At 27.2% G+C, this 17,707-nt stretch overlaps 1 protein-coding gene and 1 pseudogene across 1 annotated transcript; one reads left to right on the top strand and one right to left on the bottom strand.

The window, feature by feature from the left end:
• Positions 1-5,629: 5,629 nt before the first annotated feature.
• On the bottom strand, positions 5,630-7,163 carry LOC113856492 (annotated as a pseudogene).
• A 2,390-nt stretch (positions 7,164-9,553) lies between these two features.
• LOC113856541 (vicianin hydrolase-like) lies at positions 9,554-14,688 on the top strand. The gene is made up of 13 exons (XM_027488395.1): positions 9,554-9,724; positions 9,831-9,900; positions 10,693-10,751; positions 11,024-11,099; positions 11,192-11,263; positions 11,348-11,435; positions 11,569-11,821; positions 12,613-12,728; positions 12,845-13,059; positions 13,166-13,197; positions 13,765-13,867; positions 14,135-14,243; positions 14,365-14,688. Exons 1-13 carry the CDS (start codon positions 9,554-9,556, stop codon positions 14,531-14,533), a joined length of 1,533 nt encoding a protein of 510 aa, XP_027344196.1. The 3' UTR covers positions 14,534-14,688.
• Positions 14,689-17,707: the final 3,019 nt, after the last annotated feature.

Here is a 17,707-nt window from a genome sequence, read left to right on the forward strand (position 1 = left end):
TCACTCCTACTATCTTTCGAGTGCAATGGATAAATAAAAGCCACTTAGTTCCTTTTTTTTTTACAATCAAATTTGGATAAGTTTTACATTTGTTTTTCAAAAAAATTATTTTTTTTTAATTTTTTATTTTTAAAATAAACCCACTATTACATAAAATTCAAGTTAACACACAATTACTCAATAATTTTTACTATCCAAACAACATTGAAGGTGAATCTACCATTCTATTAATTATTGGACCGTTCAATAAATTAAAAAAAATAACAAAAAAGAAATATATTTTTTTTAAAAAATATTTTTAGGATTAGAAAAGTGTTAGGTTTTTAGGATTAAAAGAAAATTAGGATTTTTTAGTTTTGCAAGGAAAAGCAAAAGATTTTTAGGTTTAGGGTTAAAAGACTTTTACGGTTAGCCTTAATTAGGTTTTTAGGATTTTTTTAAGTTTGCAAAAAAAAGGAAATTAAAATTAGGATTTTTTAGGTTTGCAAGTAAAAGAAAAGATTTTAGGTTTAAAAAAATAATTAGAGTTAAACAGTAAATTAGGATTTTTTATGTTTACAAGGAAAAGAAAAGATTTTTAGGTTTGAAAATGTTAAAACTTTTAGGGTTTGAAAAAAAAAAAAAAATTTATTGAATTAGGTTTTTTTGAGTTTGAAAAAAAAAAGAGAACACTTTTTTAAGGTTAAAAAAAATTAAGATTTTTAGAGTTCGGAAAAAAATAGAAGATTTTTAGAGTTATAACATATTTGATTTTTAGCACTTAAAAAAAAATATCTTTAGGGTTAGACAATGTTAAGTTTATAAGTTTTATAAAAAGAAAGATGCATTTTTTAAGGTTAAAAAATATTAGATTTTTATATGAACAAAAGGAGAATAAGAGAGGAACACAAAAAAATAAATAAAGAGAAAAAAATAACAATAATAATAATAACAACAATAATGATAATAATAGCTCTTACTTATTCTAGTAAATAAATTTTTTTTTCAATCCTCTTTATATCATAAGTGATGGTCATTTTAATTTTTTATTATATTGTATTTTATAAAAAATACTATTTATTTTTTTGTTGTCTCTTAATCTGCAGTTCAAAGTTATAAATAACACTATAAATTCAGACATTATGTTCGGAGTTACTATTGAAAAACTTCGATGGAGAGAAACTCTTGTTTTTGGATCTTATTTATATCTTTTCTATTTTTTTATTATTAAATCTTTTCTAGTACTTTGATCATTGATAATCTATATCATATCACCCTTCTTATTAATTGTAATTTTTGCATTTTAAAACATTAACTATTGTACTGGATAGGGAACTGCTCAGTCCTACATATAGAAAAAGGAAACCGAATACTTATTCGACCCAGTTTGGCCAAATACCTTGTTATTAGGATTAAAAAGTAATTAACCTAATTAAGGGTAATAATCAAAGCATTATCTACTTTAAGTAAAGGGTCATAATCAAGGTTGACTCAGCAAACTCATTGACCCATAAACAATACCTATAAAAGGAAGGTAAGAAGTACAAGTAAAGTGTTGACTTTTCATTATAAAATAACATTTATTACTCAGAACTGATTACTGACTTCAGTATTGGAGTGTCTTTTGCAGGTATCCTCCCCATGTCAGTGACAGTCAGGAGGACGTCATCATTTTAGAGTAGAGACTGAAAGACTAGTGTTTCCCTATTATGAATAACTATCTTTTCTGGCCTATTTGTTAAGGACCGACTCCCTAGTTCACATTAACATACAGTTCGGGAAATTAATTTATCTATAGCTTTCTTTTTAATTTTCTTGTAAATTACATTTTAACAATGCATTTTAATTCTTTTACTTTATTGACATCTTTTCACATTTTTTTATTAGAATTTTTATTATTCTGGTGTTTACTTTGTGCACATTTTACACTATTACATTCATTTTAATTAATTAATTAATGATATAAAATTATCAAAATTATAACATAAATTTATTTATTTATATTATTTACTTGATTTTGTTTAATAATTTTTTAAAAGTCTGAAAAGTATGATCTTATATTTTAAGATAATAAATTATTTAAAATAAATCAGAAGGTAAAAATTAATAATTACTTAAAAATACATATACTTATCAAATTTTATGTTAATGTAAATTAGTCAAATATGCTATTATATTATTTTTCACATAATTTAACGTATAAATTTATGAAATCATTAATTAGTTTTATTTATCAGTTTATTATCTTTCAACTTTGAAATTCAGCTTCTAATTACTAAGCTATAAGGTTTCAATTAATTGTTTTAAACTAATTTATCTACTTAATTTCATGAAACATGTACTCCTTATAATAACTTTTAAATAATATTTTTTATATAAATAATAAAATAAATTTATTAACCTCGCCTTTTTAAGATTGATTTTAAGCATATAAAAAAAATATTTATCAATTTTTTAATATATATCTAAAAATACACACTGGAAATTGGATGTTAAAAAATATTATAAGATTTAATATTTTTTTACATATTAAATTTTTATTTTATATTCTTGAGTAGATGTTAGAAAAATTAAACATTTATTATACTTTTATATTTTGATATAAAAATTCACCAATTATTTAAAATCAGCCATGAAAGACGAGATTGATATTTTTCTTAATGATTTATCCAGGGAGTAGGTACATTTGCCCCTTTCTAGTTCTATGAAAAAAGATAGGGGAAGAGGAAAAAAAATTGAATTTTGAATTAAATAATGCTTTACATTTTTATTTATAAATATTAACCTCTTTTTTATTTATTTCTTTAAATAAATAAATAAAAGATGTTTCATTATTCATATTTTTGTAATTTTCATTCCTCTGATCTAGATTATAAAGCTTGAATGGATTGATATTTGTTGGGTGATACCAAAAAATTGGTGGTGGGGTTGGGTGTTGAGGTTTGGGGTATATAAAGCCATGCATGTTGCATCAACTAAAAAGTTGGGATGAAAATCTAATCCATAATAGCACAAATGTGGGTCCAATTAAGATTTAAAAAGATATTTGATTAGCCTTAATGTCACATAATTTTAAAAGGATAAGATTTTTTTTTTGGGGATTTGAGAACTTAATTAATAATTAGCGTTGTTCACGATGAATGATGATCCAGCTACAATGATGTCTGATTTACCACAACTAAGGAGATTCCAATGAAATTAACTTTTGCCTTCTAGATCCTATCAATTAGAGTCGTAAAACTAGGTTTATTTTGACTCAATCAACTCGAGTTTAATATCATTTTTTAAAATTTTAAATATTTTTTAATTTTAATTCTTATATTTTAATAAATTATTAGCTTAACAGTCCGTATAATGTATAGATATTTTTTCTTAAAATAAATATATGTAATTTAAAAATTAAATAAAACGATTTTACAAATATAAAATATTAAAATATGTATAGGTATATTTATAAAAAATTTAAAAGTTTATATAAAATAATAAATAATTTTTTTATAAATATAAAAGTTTATATTAGGTATTATGAATAACTTAAGTAACAATTTTCATCTTTAAAATTAAGTAAAAAACTTTGAAAAATGCACAAAAAATAAAATGATTACAATAAGAAAGTGTGTAATTTACATTTCGTTAGTTTTATTTTAAAAATATACATGTGATCAAACATAAAAAAAAAAAAAAAAAAAACTATTTAATATTTTACTTTTTAAACGATAGACTTTCATTTATAATATAAGTGTTAATTAATTTTATTATTTCTTATTAATATGGACTAACTGAAAATTGACATATATTAACTTCTTAGTAAATCAAGTTAGTATTAAAAATTTTAAAAATTTAAAATATGAAATTATAAACATATTTAAATTATAAATTAATTTAATTTATGGTAAAGTAAAAAATAGCTTTAATTTACAAATGTTGCAATTGAATTAACATCATTTACTATATTTATTACTTTTTTATTTTCTCTCTCTCAAGGTACAAACACATAGAAATTTTGTTTAAACTACTAAAAGAAAAAAAATTTAAATGATAACCTATCCGCACATATTGTTAAGTTCGTTGAGCGACACGGGTATGAGCACCTGGCTAAGATTTTGTAATAAATAAATAATAATTTTCATATAAATTAATTTTAATTTATAAAAAAATTATTTATTTTTTATATTATTTTTTCTCTTTACTTCTCTATAAATTCATTTAAATAGGACTTTTATTAACAGTAAAAGAAATAGCAAATAAATTTTTTGTTTTATTTTAAAACATATTTTTAAAAGAATAATATTATTTATATATTTATTTTTCTTTTCTATCCTTCATTATATTACAATGTCATCTGATTTTTTATTTTCTGTCTTTTATGTAAAGACTAATACAAATATAAATGTGTAAAAAAACTAATAGAATAATGTTTTATTAATTAAATTAATTTGAAAAATTTTCCAAATCTACCAACAGCGTAAAATGTTGACACATCAGTCCTTAAAAAAATATTATTTATTCATTAAAATAATTAAGTATAGCTGTACTATTAGTGTGGCTCACAAGTCACACGAGAAACACGACAACCCTTATATTATTCTTATTACTATTTTTATCAGCCAATCTTTTTGTCCTTTGTTGCAATTGGGGATAGCGACAAAAATGGGGGTTAGACTCCCTATCGTATTAATGAATCAAGAGTACTTTGAAAGTGGTGAGTAATTTTTAATGAAGTACATTGTTATTGTTATAATTAAATAATTAATTAATTAAAATATATTAATAAAACTTGTGTTATTCAAATTTTCTTGAATTTAAGTAATAATGCATGTCTATAGACATTATTATATTCAGCTATTTAATTAAAAATATCATTGTCAAATCTTAATATTATATTCAGCTATTTTATTATATTCATAAATTTAATATTTCTTTTCTTGTCAAATCTTAAATTAATAGATAGGACATATAACTTGGCATGCCATGCATGGAGTGATAAAGGAGATAAGACCCAGCTGTCAGAAGTGTTAAAGCTGTCAGAAGTGTTAAATGAGTAAAAAGAAAAAAAAAATTTATGAAAATCAATTCAACCAAGAAATAAAAATTTGAGCCAAAAGATTGAGACATGTATTTTAAAAGTAATTTTTAATAAATTTTTTTAAAAATTAATGAAATATGTGAATTAAATTAATAATTTTTTTATATATATTATTAATTTTTTTTAAAGTTATAATACGTTAAAAAAATTTTACTCTAAATTTATTTTTAATAAAATTTTGATGTATAAAAAATATATATAAATATTTTAATCGTTAATATCCAAATCTGCAGGCTCCTCAGACTTCAACGTTTCACTTCTATTAAAAAAACAAAATTAGTATTATTGGCATATCAATAATCAGAAGCTTTTTCACTCGTTTGAGTAATCTCTTTTTAAATTAAATTACAGTAAAAACTCTTTAAATTAATATTCGATAAATTAATAAACTTTCTAAAATAATAAATTTATCTGGTCCCGACTTGAGCCAATATAAAAAATTGAAAAACTCGATAAAATAATAAGATAATAATTTTTCGGGAGATCCCTTTATAATTTTCGGTCTCAAGAAAGTCATAAATTAATAATTCATAGAAACTGAAAAAAATATATTACACTTTTATTGAAATATGATTCAATAGTTGTCTGTTTTCTTTTAAAGTTCAAGTCTATTTGGAGCTCATCTCTAACTTTTCTTATTGCATCCAATAGCTCAGGTGTTGTATTTTTGTATTGTATCATAAAGTTGTGAAGAGTGTTCGACGCCATAAGTGCTTCCTTTCGCGTAACAGGCTCCAAAGACACTGTATCATCTTCGTCGTCATCCTCTGCATTGTTCTCAATGATAGTAACCACAATATCTTTTAAACTCTGAACCTCCGAACATGCTTTATTTTCACCTGGGTAGTTCATTAGATTGTCGATATCCATCTTATTACGATAGCCACATTGATTGATCATAGTCTCGAGGTCTTGAGTTTCTTCATCAAAAGTGGATTCATCCAAATTTCTTGCAACGTCACTATCTGAACGAATTTTACAGTGTCGGAAGCAATTCGCTATTGTTTCTTTTCGAACATCTATCGTCCAAGCTGAGATTGCCAAATTGATAGCATTAAGGACATTTATCTTCCCTAAATCAGATTGTCCCACCTCATAACCTTCCAATATTTTGCGGTAAAACCTTCTACGGTAATGCATCTTGAAAGCTCTTATTATCCCAGCATCGCAAGGTTGAATCTTTGATGTCATGTTGGGTGGCAAGAAGAACAACTCAACGTTTCTTAGCCCTTCAATATTTCTTAGATGTGCTGGACAATTATCCACCACAAGTAGAACTCTTCTACCATGCATCATTTGGTCAAATGAACGAACATATTGGTCAAATGAACGAACATTTGGTCAAATGACAATTCAAGCTATTCATGTTGACATTCTTGAAGCAACGAGACTTTGCATATTTCCCAATAATCCATAGAGGGATTTTTTCAGAGCCATCTTCATTGCAACAAATAACTACCGTCAGTCTTTCTTTATCTTGTTTTCTTCCTTCAAGTTGTTTTGTTGCCAATGAATGATCAGCTTGTAGCCTATAAAACAACCCAGTTTCATCCATATTGAAAACATCTTTCATAGGAAACTGATCAATTTTCTCCTGAATCGATACCAATTTCTGCTCCATGTCTTGTATATCAACAGACCCACTCTCGCCAAAACGACGAAATGACTTTATGCCATGTCGGTGCTTGAATTTCCCAAGCCATCCTATAGAGAAGTTAAAATCTGAATAATCATGAGGGTACACGAGTTTCATTGTATCTCTTGCCTTCTGCAAAATTAATTCTCCTGTGATATTCACACGTTCTTGATGTTGGAGAAACCACTCATAAACAACCTTCTCCATGTCAGGATATTTTGCTGGTTTGTGTCTTTTGATCTCTGCTCTTACCTTTTCTATTTTAGCAGAGAGATAGTCATCTGACCGCTTAAGTGTGTTTGATATTGTTTCTTGACTAACTTTCAACTGGAATTTTCCCTCAAGCCATCTCTACAAGTCTTTTTGTGTGCTTGCAGGATTATCTCTCTTATACTCACACAACTCCTTACGTATTTGATCTGACATAGTTGATTTTGCAACACCTTTTAGATGAGAAGCCATCTTGTGAGATATGGTTTGAATACTCTAACACATTCATGTAATTTATATATGCCAAACTTGCTTAAGAATACATTGAACACATTTGTTCCTCTTGTTTACATTTACTGTACTTCAAAAGTCATTATTGATTTCCAATGCATATATAGTGTAGTTACTAATTTACTGTACGTTGAGTCCCAAAGTTCGCTGCAACGTAATTCTAAGAGGCATAGATTAATTTGCCTTTTTGTTTGGTATGTACAGTATAATTACTTAAAAACTCTTTAAATTAATAATTATTAATTTATCGATAAATTAATAACTCTCTAAATTAATAAATTTCTCCGGTCCTGACATTATTAATTTAAAGAGTTTCTACTGTAACTAGTTTTGGAATACACTGTTATTTTATTTTAAAATAAGTTTATATGTATAATTTAATAATTAAAAAATATATGAAAATATAAAAATATTATAAAATTTGTTAGAATCAATTAAAGAAATAATTATGACAGTATTTAAAAATAATATAACTTTTGAAAAAATTTAAAAAACAGACAAAAGTGATTAACACTGTTAATGAGGGACTAAATAAGAAATTTATAAATTTTTAAAAATAAAAACCTTATTTAATTAGAACTTGTTAACGATTATAATATACAAAATATGATAAATAAAATTATTAAATTCTTAATATGTTAAACATCTTAAATTTTTTTTATCAAGAATTATTTATTTATATGACTCCTTTAATAAAGTTTTTAAAAATAATTTTATATTTTTCTTAATATAAGAATTTCATATTAGTAAGTATCAGCAGCAAGAAAACAATTCTTCTTTGAAACATATTAGTTAAATACGTGAAGAAGCAATAGTGTAATATTTCATTGCGTTCAAATACATACATACGTGTGTATATATATATATATATAACAGAAGATCTTGTATTTTAATCTCAGGTCTTTTGATTTTAAGAACACATTTTAGTTTCCACCTTAAAAGAAATTGATAGTAAAAAATATCAGTGACGCAACTCTAAACAATGAAATGTCTTTCTTTACATTAAACAATCCCACTAACAGTACACAAAGCTATTTAGCGAAATTATAGAAGTGAAAAGAAATTTGTTGTACACTGACTAAGAAGTGATAAATGAAACATCTTAGGTTTTATATTGCATTGTATTTGAAAGTTTTTAAAATAATTTATGATTTTTACAATTTATTTTATTTTAACAATTTTTTCAGTATAACATATTAGAAAAATTATTTTCAACTTATTTGAAAATTTTTATAGTTAAATTTATTTAATATTCCTTCACATAATTTGTTATTAATAAATGTTTAATTAAGTTCCAGAAAAAAAATGTTTAATTAAGATGTGCTCCTAAATAAACTCCAAAATACATTCTTAAGGTAATAAATTTTGAAATAATATTTTTAAAAATAATTTTAAATAAAAATAATTTTTTGAAATTTAAATATACTACTAAATGCGTGGATTAATTAATTGAGAATTGTCATAACTTAATATATATAATTTTGAGTTCAAGTTTTAATAAATATATTTACATTAAATACTTAAAAAATATAATTTTAAGTTTGAATTTTAATAAATATATTTATATTAAATATTAAAAAGAAGAATTTTCATTAAATAATACTAAATGCACTCATAGTAGTCTTAATATGTATTTTTGAATTTTAGTTTTGATAAATACATTTATATTAAATATTAAGAATGAAAATTTTATCATCCATAATAGTTTTATTGAGTTTGAACAATTTTTTTCCGTTAAATAATACTAATTACACCCACTAGATGGCAGTTCAGTGACAAACTCTTGTATTATATTTTAGAATATAAGGAAATAGTTGAAGAAATGAAAGAAATTGTTAATTAGATATCTAAATAAAGTAAGTATATTTTTACACTTACTTTCTTTTATATTTATGTTTTCATTTTCTATCACAAGATTAACAACATTCATTTTTTTTTCTTTTAAATTATTTCTCTCCTCTTTTTACCCGTTCTATTGCATATTTTAGAGGTTTAAACTATTTATTACCATCTAAAATACTCAAGCCTATAATAATGTCCATCAATGCATTAAATCACATTGTACTTTATAATTTTCAATAAAAAAAAACTATAATAATACATGTGAATATTCCATAAGTTTAAAAAAATCGTCTAAATAACCATTTCAAATATTATTCTATAATCATAAGAATAATTATTTGAGTGTAAAAATCATTTTGAAATGACTTCTACCTAATCATCAAATTAAAATTAAAATTTAGAAATTAGCCGACAATTGTACGTCAAAATACTGTTAAAGACAAAATAAACCCCACTCATTTTTGGTTTAAATAGAATGCATTTTCTAGAGTTTGGATATGAAAGCAGTGATGAGAACTAGAAGTGCTTCTTTCCTCTGTCTTATATCTCTTGCCACCATTCTGGGTAGTGTTACTGGAACTGCAACGTCAAGCGTGGAGCCAAGCCACTATGTTGCATCATTCAATAGGAGCCTTTTTCCTTCTGGTTTTGCATTTGGAATAGGTTCCTCCGCGTACCAGGTTCCAATCACCACATAACAATGCATTCCTTGTATACGTAATTTCTTGAACACCAAATGTCAAAAACTAATCACACTAAAGTTCCATTGTTTTGCCAATTATTCAGGCTGAAGGAGCAGCAAATGTAGATGGCAGGGGACCAAGTATATGGGACACTTACACTAGACAGCATTCTGGTACTTAACTGTCTAAATAATGTTACTTTTATTTGAAAATTAGGCCTAAAAATGCTAATGCTGAGTGAGAATGTATTTTTTTCCCCTTGAATTAAACTGAGTTAAGTGAGAGACTTGCATAACATGTTTAGTTTAATTACCTTATTTTTAAGAAATAATTGTTTATTTCTTTCAATTTTTAATGGATTTTTTTAAAAATAAAAGTGATTATTCATTTAAATTAAAGTTAAACTACTCATATTATTAATTTGAAAAAACTTAGATATATAAATTTTATATTTTGGTATGATTTTGATTTTAGTCTTTCTAAAAACATTTATTTTACTATTTAATTTTTCTTTAGCATTTTTTATTCTTAATAATGACATAATTTCATAAATGTTTGACACACGACAAAGTGTTGGGCAGTCATTTCATCATTAGGGACCAAAATATTGAATATGAAAAAAAAAATAAAAGGCTAAAATTAAAATCTAATAAGAATGTAAGAACTAAAAGTTTAATTTAAGCCTTCTTTTAAGAATCACTTATCTAACAAAAGCTCTTTTAAAAAATCCGGTAAAAAAAGTTACTATTTCTCTAAAATAAACTCAATCAAACAGTCACTAAAAAAAATAAAAAAATCCATCCCCTCGTTCAGTTTAGAGGTAATTTATCAGTGTAAATGAGCTTTTAACATTCATTTATATTATATTAGAGTGTAGATGGGTATCAATGTTATCTATGCTTTTGCGTGCGTTGTTGAGGTCCTAACAAGAGTTCAATCCTCTTATTTTTCTGTGGTATGAGCAGAAAAAATTTGGGATCATAGCACCGGTGATGTTGGAGCTGATTTTTATCATCGGTACAAGGTACACTTTTGCCTTCAAATTTGCAGTTTAACTTAATATGCTTTTCAGAATAACAGTTTTTTATATTGTTAATCAATTAAAAACATTGTTAAATTAATTGTTATAAAATTAATTTTTTATTAAAATGACAATCCATGATTAATTACTCTGTTAATATATTTTAATTAAAATATATCAATAAAAAAGAAACCTTATGTATTTTGGTCTCCTTAATAATTAATATGAACAGAATTGAATTAGAAAATTAAACTGCCAATGCATTAATGTCGCAGAGTGACATAAAAGTGGTGAAAGAAATGGGGCTGGACTCCTTCAGATTCTCCATTTCTTGGACGAGAATCTTCCCCAGTAAGATATAACCCTAACTCGTTGAAAGAAAAAAAGAAAAAGAATCCGTGTAAATGGAAAGTGATTTCAAAACATTGAATTATTTCCTACAGAGGGCAAAGGAGACGTCAATCCCTTAGGGGTGAAATTCTACAACAATCTCATTGATGAGATCTTGTCAAATGGTAAACCTCTCTTAATATTTTGATTTATTCACTATTCCTCTACAAATTCAGCTTCCTAACTCGTTTTGGCTTCTTTTGGGACAGGCTTAACACCTTTTGTCACCCTTTTCCACTGGGACTTCCCACAGGCTCTTGAAGATGAGTATGGAGGATTTCGTAGTCCTAAAGTAGTGTAAGTTACATAAGTTTCAACAAATTTTACACAAACGAAAAATGGGTTTTAAAATTGAGAATTATAGAATGCCTAGTAATACTAGATGCTTTTTTACACTCAGTTAACCATTAACTTTCCTTTGGGTAATTAGGGAGGATTTTCGTGGCTATGCGAACTTCTGCTTCAAGACCTTTGGTGATAGAGTGAAGCATTGGGTCACTCTGAATGAACCCTTGTCATATAGTCTCAATGGCTACAATGGTGGAACCTTTGCACCAGGTAGATGTTCCAAGTACGTTGCCAATTGCAGTGCCGGTGACTCATCCACTGAACCCTACATCGTTGGCCATAACTTATTACTAGCTCATGCGGCAGGGGCCACATTGTACAAGACCAAATACCAGGTTCACCTCGAAATATTTACATTCGACAAAAATAACCATGTCCATATATTATTAATTATCATTCCACTTGAATAGTTCTTTCGTAACAAAATTAATTAATTTTCCCTGGTATAGTTTTCACTTTCAAAAATTAATATCTTATAATGGACACTTGCTTATCTTTCTTACAAATATTGTTGTGTTTTAGTTCTAAGTCCTTTGTTTTTATTTTTAGAATCGTCTCATTAATTGGCTGATGGTATTATATTATCAAAACCAATCCTTAATTTGTTGGTGACTTAATGCTAGCATTATTTTGAAAATTAGAACTTTAACAAATTAAGCTATCAATATTCCATGTATCAATAACGTTATTTTGACAATTTTGTTAGAGTCTTGCTGATTAATATTCTAAGAACACTGACTAAAAAATTAAAAATAAAATATTTTTATTAAAAATTATGTTAATTTTAAGAAAGGAATTATTTATTTTAATATTGTAACTACTGTTTCTAAGACACTTGTTAGTATTTGTTATCTTATTTATTATTAACGACGGAACTTTTTATTAGTTATATTAGTTCTCTTGAAGGCAAATTTTAGAGTTATTTCCACTACTTAATTAATTATTTTCAATTAATAAATCAAATCAATTGATCTCGATACTTTAATTTATAAAAAATAAAATAAATTAAACGTCCAAATAATTATTATTAAAAGCAAAATTAAATATTAGAGATTAGGAATAAGTAATAAAACTCATATATGCGATGTCTCATCAACGTTGGTAAACTATTGTGGGGTTTTGGTAGGCTCATCAAAAAGGACAAATTGGGATTACCATACCGACTCACTTCTTTTTGCCAAAATCTAACACTGACCCCGATCACAAGGCTGCAAATCGAGCTCTGGAATTTTTCTTTGGTTGGTACGTATTTCTCATCGTAAATAATAATAAAATTAGAACTTTGATCTTATATATCAAAAAATATATATTAATTCATGAACATTGTAATTGAACATATTTTTTAATGTTTTTTTAAGGTATGCCCTTCCTGTCACGTACGGTGACTATCCCGAGAGTATGAGATCTTCGGTTGGTGATAGGCTCCCAAAATTCACAAAAGCTGAAGCTGAAAGTCTCAAAGGTTCCGTTGATTTTCTTGGTGTGAATTATTACACCACATATTTTGCTGAACATGCTGCACCCGTCAGAACCAACAGGACCTTCTACACAGATATACTAGCCTCTCTCACCAGTAAGTACACTCAGCAAATCTAGATAAAATTAACCACAATCATTTTATAATTATTTCTTTAACATTTTACTGACAAAGACAAGCAACAATTTTCTATTCATCACAGCTGAAAGGAACGGTCTAGCTGTTGGGACCCCGGTACAGTAAATTTTCTTTCAAACTATTTAAACCAACTCTTATTTTTAACTTCTGCTTGTATAATATTAGACACAAGGGTGGAAAACTAGGCCTAATTTATTTATTAAATACGTTATGTTAGGACTTTTTCTAAGAGTATATTTAGTTAAAAAGACCAGAGTTTGAACTATTATAAAGTCGTTTAGACTTACCAAACCGACATATTCAAATAAACATTATTATTATTTAAAGATTCAAGTATTTTTATTTAAAATTATGTTTTTTTATTTATTTAAAGATCTTCTACAAAGTAGCTTTTAAATAACGTTGCAGGTTAGGTCGAACTCTTGAAAAGGCCAAACCTTAAATGCTAGATCAGACTTTAAATTCAAGAATCATGCTACTCAAACTTCATGGACGTTAACTCGACTTAACTCATTTTTTACCCTTGATAATGGACCATTTTCTTCATGGCATACAAGAAGTATTTCCTATATCAATGAAACTAGTGTTAATTATGTAAACTATTCCATAGCAAATTAACATGCATTTCTACAACTAATGAAAACATTATGGTTGTGCGTGCAGACTGCTTTGGATTGGCTCTTTATCTATCCAAAGGGACTTCATCAACTTATGGTATACATAAAGGATACATACAGGAATCCAATAATTTACATCACTGAAAATGGTAACTACCATACAATTCAATTTTTGTTCAGGATAGTAAATAGGGATGTAAACATTACAATTATCCTATCATAACATTTCTAATCATGCAATTAATTCCTTAATTGATTAAGAACCTATTTTGTTTGGCCTAGATGTTGCTTCTTTGTCCATTATAATTGATGTAACAAGTGAAGTGAGGCATATATTTTATTTAAGATTAGCTTAATTACCCATAATTGATTATGTTAATTAGAAAATAATATTATACGGTTCTTAATTTTTTAAGGTGTTGCTGAAGCAAGGAATGACTCAATTCCAGTGAATGAAGCCCGCAAGGATGGTACCAGGATTAGATACCATGATAGCCATCTTAAATTCCTCCTTCAAGCGATCAAGTACTGAGAATCAAAATGGGGTTTCTTTATGTTAACAAAGAATTTAAGTACAAGTACAAATTTGTTTCATAATGAATGGCGTTTAGTTGTGGTAATTCACATGTTTTCATTTTCCTTGCAGAGAGGGTGTTAACGTGAAGGGTTACTATGCATGGTCGTTTTCGGATAGCTTTGAATGGGATGCTGGTTACACAGTTCGATTTGGCCTAATATATGTGGATTACAAGAACAATTTGAGAAGATATCCCAAGTACTCTGCTTTTTGGCTCCAAAAATTCCTTCTCAAGTGATCTAAACATACCTATGCCATGCATGAGATGCTTCGTGTTTTCTCCCCAATATAGCCAGATATCAGTTGTAATAAATAATTATTGACATCAAGTAAATAAATCCTATTGGGGAATCGTGATTCGCAATAATCTCTAATATCAATGATGCCCAAATTAATGTGACTCTATGTTACAGCGATATTTTAAAATCATGATGTATGTATGCATGAGCAAAATATCTAAGCGAGAAAGTTTGGTAAAGTTATACCACCATTCAAATGGTGGCAAAAAAAGTTTGTATATAAAGTGGTAGCAGTGAAAAGGCCTTTTTAATAGAAAGTTTAGAGTATAATCAGTGTGTGTGTGTGAATATATTGAGGATTGAAGTCATTGTCATAATTTTGAAACCTATAATAATTAAATAAGGTTTAATGGCTAATTGCAAATAAAAAACGTATTGGGAATGTTATAAGTAAGGGACGTTTCTCTAAGTTGTGGATTTAATTTGGAAAATGAATGACTAATATGGATGAATCATGTATTAATACTGAATGAACGGAAATGATAGAGCTATGCTAGGTTTGGACCTAGGATAGGATAGGGCGGATCAAATGAGAATTAAGTCTAAAGCCTTATACTTTGATTGAGAGTTTGGACGAAAATAAAAAAAAGAAATGTTTAAAAGATAAAAGAGGAGAGTGAAAAGTAATAAAAATGGTTAAATAGAAAAAAACTTAAAAGAATGCTATTAAAAGGATTTATAAATCATGCACTTCTTGTTTAAAAATTTTCAAATAAAAATAATTTTTATATAAAGTTTCTTCTTTCCTTTAAAAATTAACTCTCAAATAATTACTTATAGAAAACTGAACATAACTTGTTAAAATATATGGCACAAAGTGTAGAAGGAGAGAGTTAGAGGAAAGAACTTTAGAAGTAATGAATGTAACCTTTTATTACAGAAAGACAGAAAAGAATGATTACAAAAATTACTTTAAGAAAGAACAATACAAGCAATTATAAAACTAAAAGACAAAAATAACAACAAATTAATTGTAATCAATAACAAGCTAACTAAAAAAGGCAAATAATTAACTAACAACTAATTCTAAGAAACAATATATTTTGTACCATGCCTCCTCAAGATGAAATGTATATATCGTACACCTTAAGTTTGAAAATAAGAACTTAGAAAAGACCTGATGCTAAAGGTTTTGTCAATGCATTAGTAACTTGTTCCTTTAAAATGATAGACATAGAAACAAAAAAATTCTTATTCAACTTTTTTCTGATAATATGACAATTCATCTCAATGTGTCTAGTTTTTTTCATGAAAAACAGAATTTTTAGTTGTGTATCTCGTTGATTAGTTGTCATAAAATAATATAACTCGTAATATGACAGAATGTCAAAATTCTGTAAAAGATAGACTATTTATATTGAGCTTCACATGTTGCCAAAGTCATGACTCTATACTCTGCATTCAAGAATGATTCAGATACAACAAATTATTTCTTACTTTGCCAAAATAGCAAAGATTATCATAAAAAGAAGCATAAACTAGAAGTAGAGCTTCGTGAGTCAATACAAGTACTCCAATCAAAATCTATGTAACCTGTGAGTTTCAAATTTGACATGATAGGAAAGAAAATACCTTCCCTTGGTGCATTTTTTATGCATTTCAACACCTAAGAGCAACTTGATAGTGAATAATAGTAGGATAATTAAGAGATTGACTTAGTTTACCAACAGCGTAGGATATGGCTGACCCAGTAGTAGTTAGGTAAATATGTCTTCCAAGCAATCTTCTATACTTTGTAACACCTTCAAACATAGGTCCCGAAGCTTTATGAAGATGATGAGTGTGATCCATTGGTGTAGAAGAAGGTTTTGAAGCCAATAAACTAGTTTCTTGAAGTAAATTCAAAGCATACTTCTTTTGATAAAGATAGAATATCTTTAACATATTTGACTACTTCTAAACTCAAGAAAAAATTGAGTTGTCCAAGTTATTTAATGCCAAACTCTTTATGAAGAATTTGTTTGACATTATTGATATCATCCAAATCCTTACTAACAAGCACTAAATCATCTACATAAGTAAGAATAATTGTGAAGCCTTTGGATGTTATTTTTGTGAATAAAGAATAATTAACTATGAATTTAGAAAAATTTAATGAAAAGGGAGTCTTAATCAACTTAACATTTCCATTGTCTGCTAGCTTGTCTAAGTCCGTAAGTTTACAAACCAACTTCTCATTTGCAATTTGTAACATCCTTATTATAATTTAAATAATTTCCCTTGAATATATATATATATATATATATATATATGTATATATATATATATATGTATACAAGGACATGATCTTCTTACACCAGTGTAAGTTTAAAAACTCTTACACTTGATCTAAATATTTCATTTAACTTACATCTAACGGTCAATTGTAACGCCCCAAATTTTGTAATATTAATTATTGTTATTTATATAAATCTAAATGTATATATATGAGTGTTGATTTACTTGATAATGATGTTTATGTGTATTAAGTATATGGATGTGTGTATTGTGTGTATGCATGACTAGATATGGCTGAAATGGGCTAAGTGCAGGGAGTAATTCTGGGCTGTTCTTGCTGTAGCGAGAGGGCCCTGGGAGGAAGGCCTGAAACTGTCACCTTTTCACCATAGCGAGAGACATCTCGTTGTAGCAAGAGAGCGACAGTTTGGAGTGCATTTCTGGGTGCAGTCTCGCTGTAGCGAGAGGGTCTCGCTGTAGCGAGATTTTGCAAAAACCAGGGTGCGATTTCGTCTGATATTTTTGCTACAGCGTGATGGCGTGTCGCTGCAGCGAGAATATCTCGCTGTAGCGAGAGTGTCGCGACCAGAAAAGGATTTAAAGGGGGTTAGGATTCGGGGAGAGTTATTTCTCCCTCTCCCTTCAAAATCCCTTTAATCCTCTCGTTCCTAAACCCTTTTTCATCGATTAAATTGCCTCCAAAGCCGTTCGAGACCTTGATTGAAGGTTAAATCCATGTGGGGAACGCTTGGAGGATGAAATCCGTGAGGGGAGACCGCTTCTTGGTGAATTTAGCGTATGGGTCTTCAATCCAAGGTAAGGGGAGACTTTATCATACTCTTTTGTGCATGAATTGTTGATATTTTGCTGAATATTGTGTTGTGGCTGAGTTAATG

This window comes from Abrus precatorius, unplaced genomic scaffold, assembly GCF_003935025.1.
Source record: "Abrus precatorius isolate BTA unplaced genomic scaffold, Abrus_2018 Scaffold11, whole genome shotgun sequence".
NCBI classification, from domain to species: domain Eukaryota; kingdom Viridiplantae; phylum Streptophyta; class Magnoliopsida; order Fabales; family Fabaceae; genus Abrus; species Abrus precatorius.

Coding starts and splice junctions, on each gene's coding strand:
- LOC113856541 (XM_027488395.1), top strand. CDS start 9,554: ATGAGAACTAGAAGTGCTTCTTTCCTCTGTCTTATATCTCTTGCCACC. Junction 9,725..9,830: donor TAGGTTCCTCCGCGTACCAG/GTTCCAATCACC, acceptor CCAATTATTCAG/GCTGAAGGAGCAGCAAATGT. Junction 11,436..11,568: donor TTTCGTAGTCCTAAAGTAGT/GTAAGTTACATA, acceptor TTGGGTAATTAG/GGAGGATTTTCGTGGCTATG.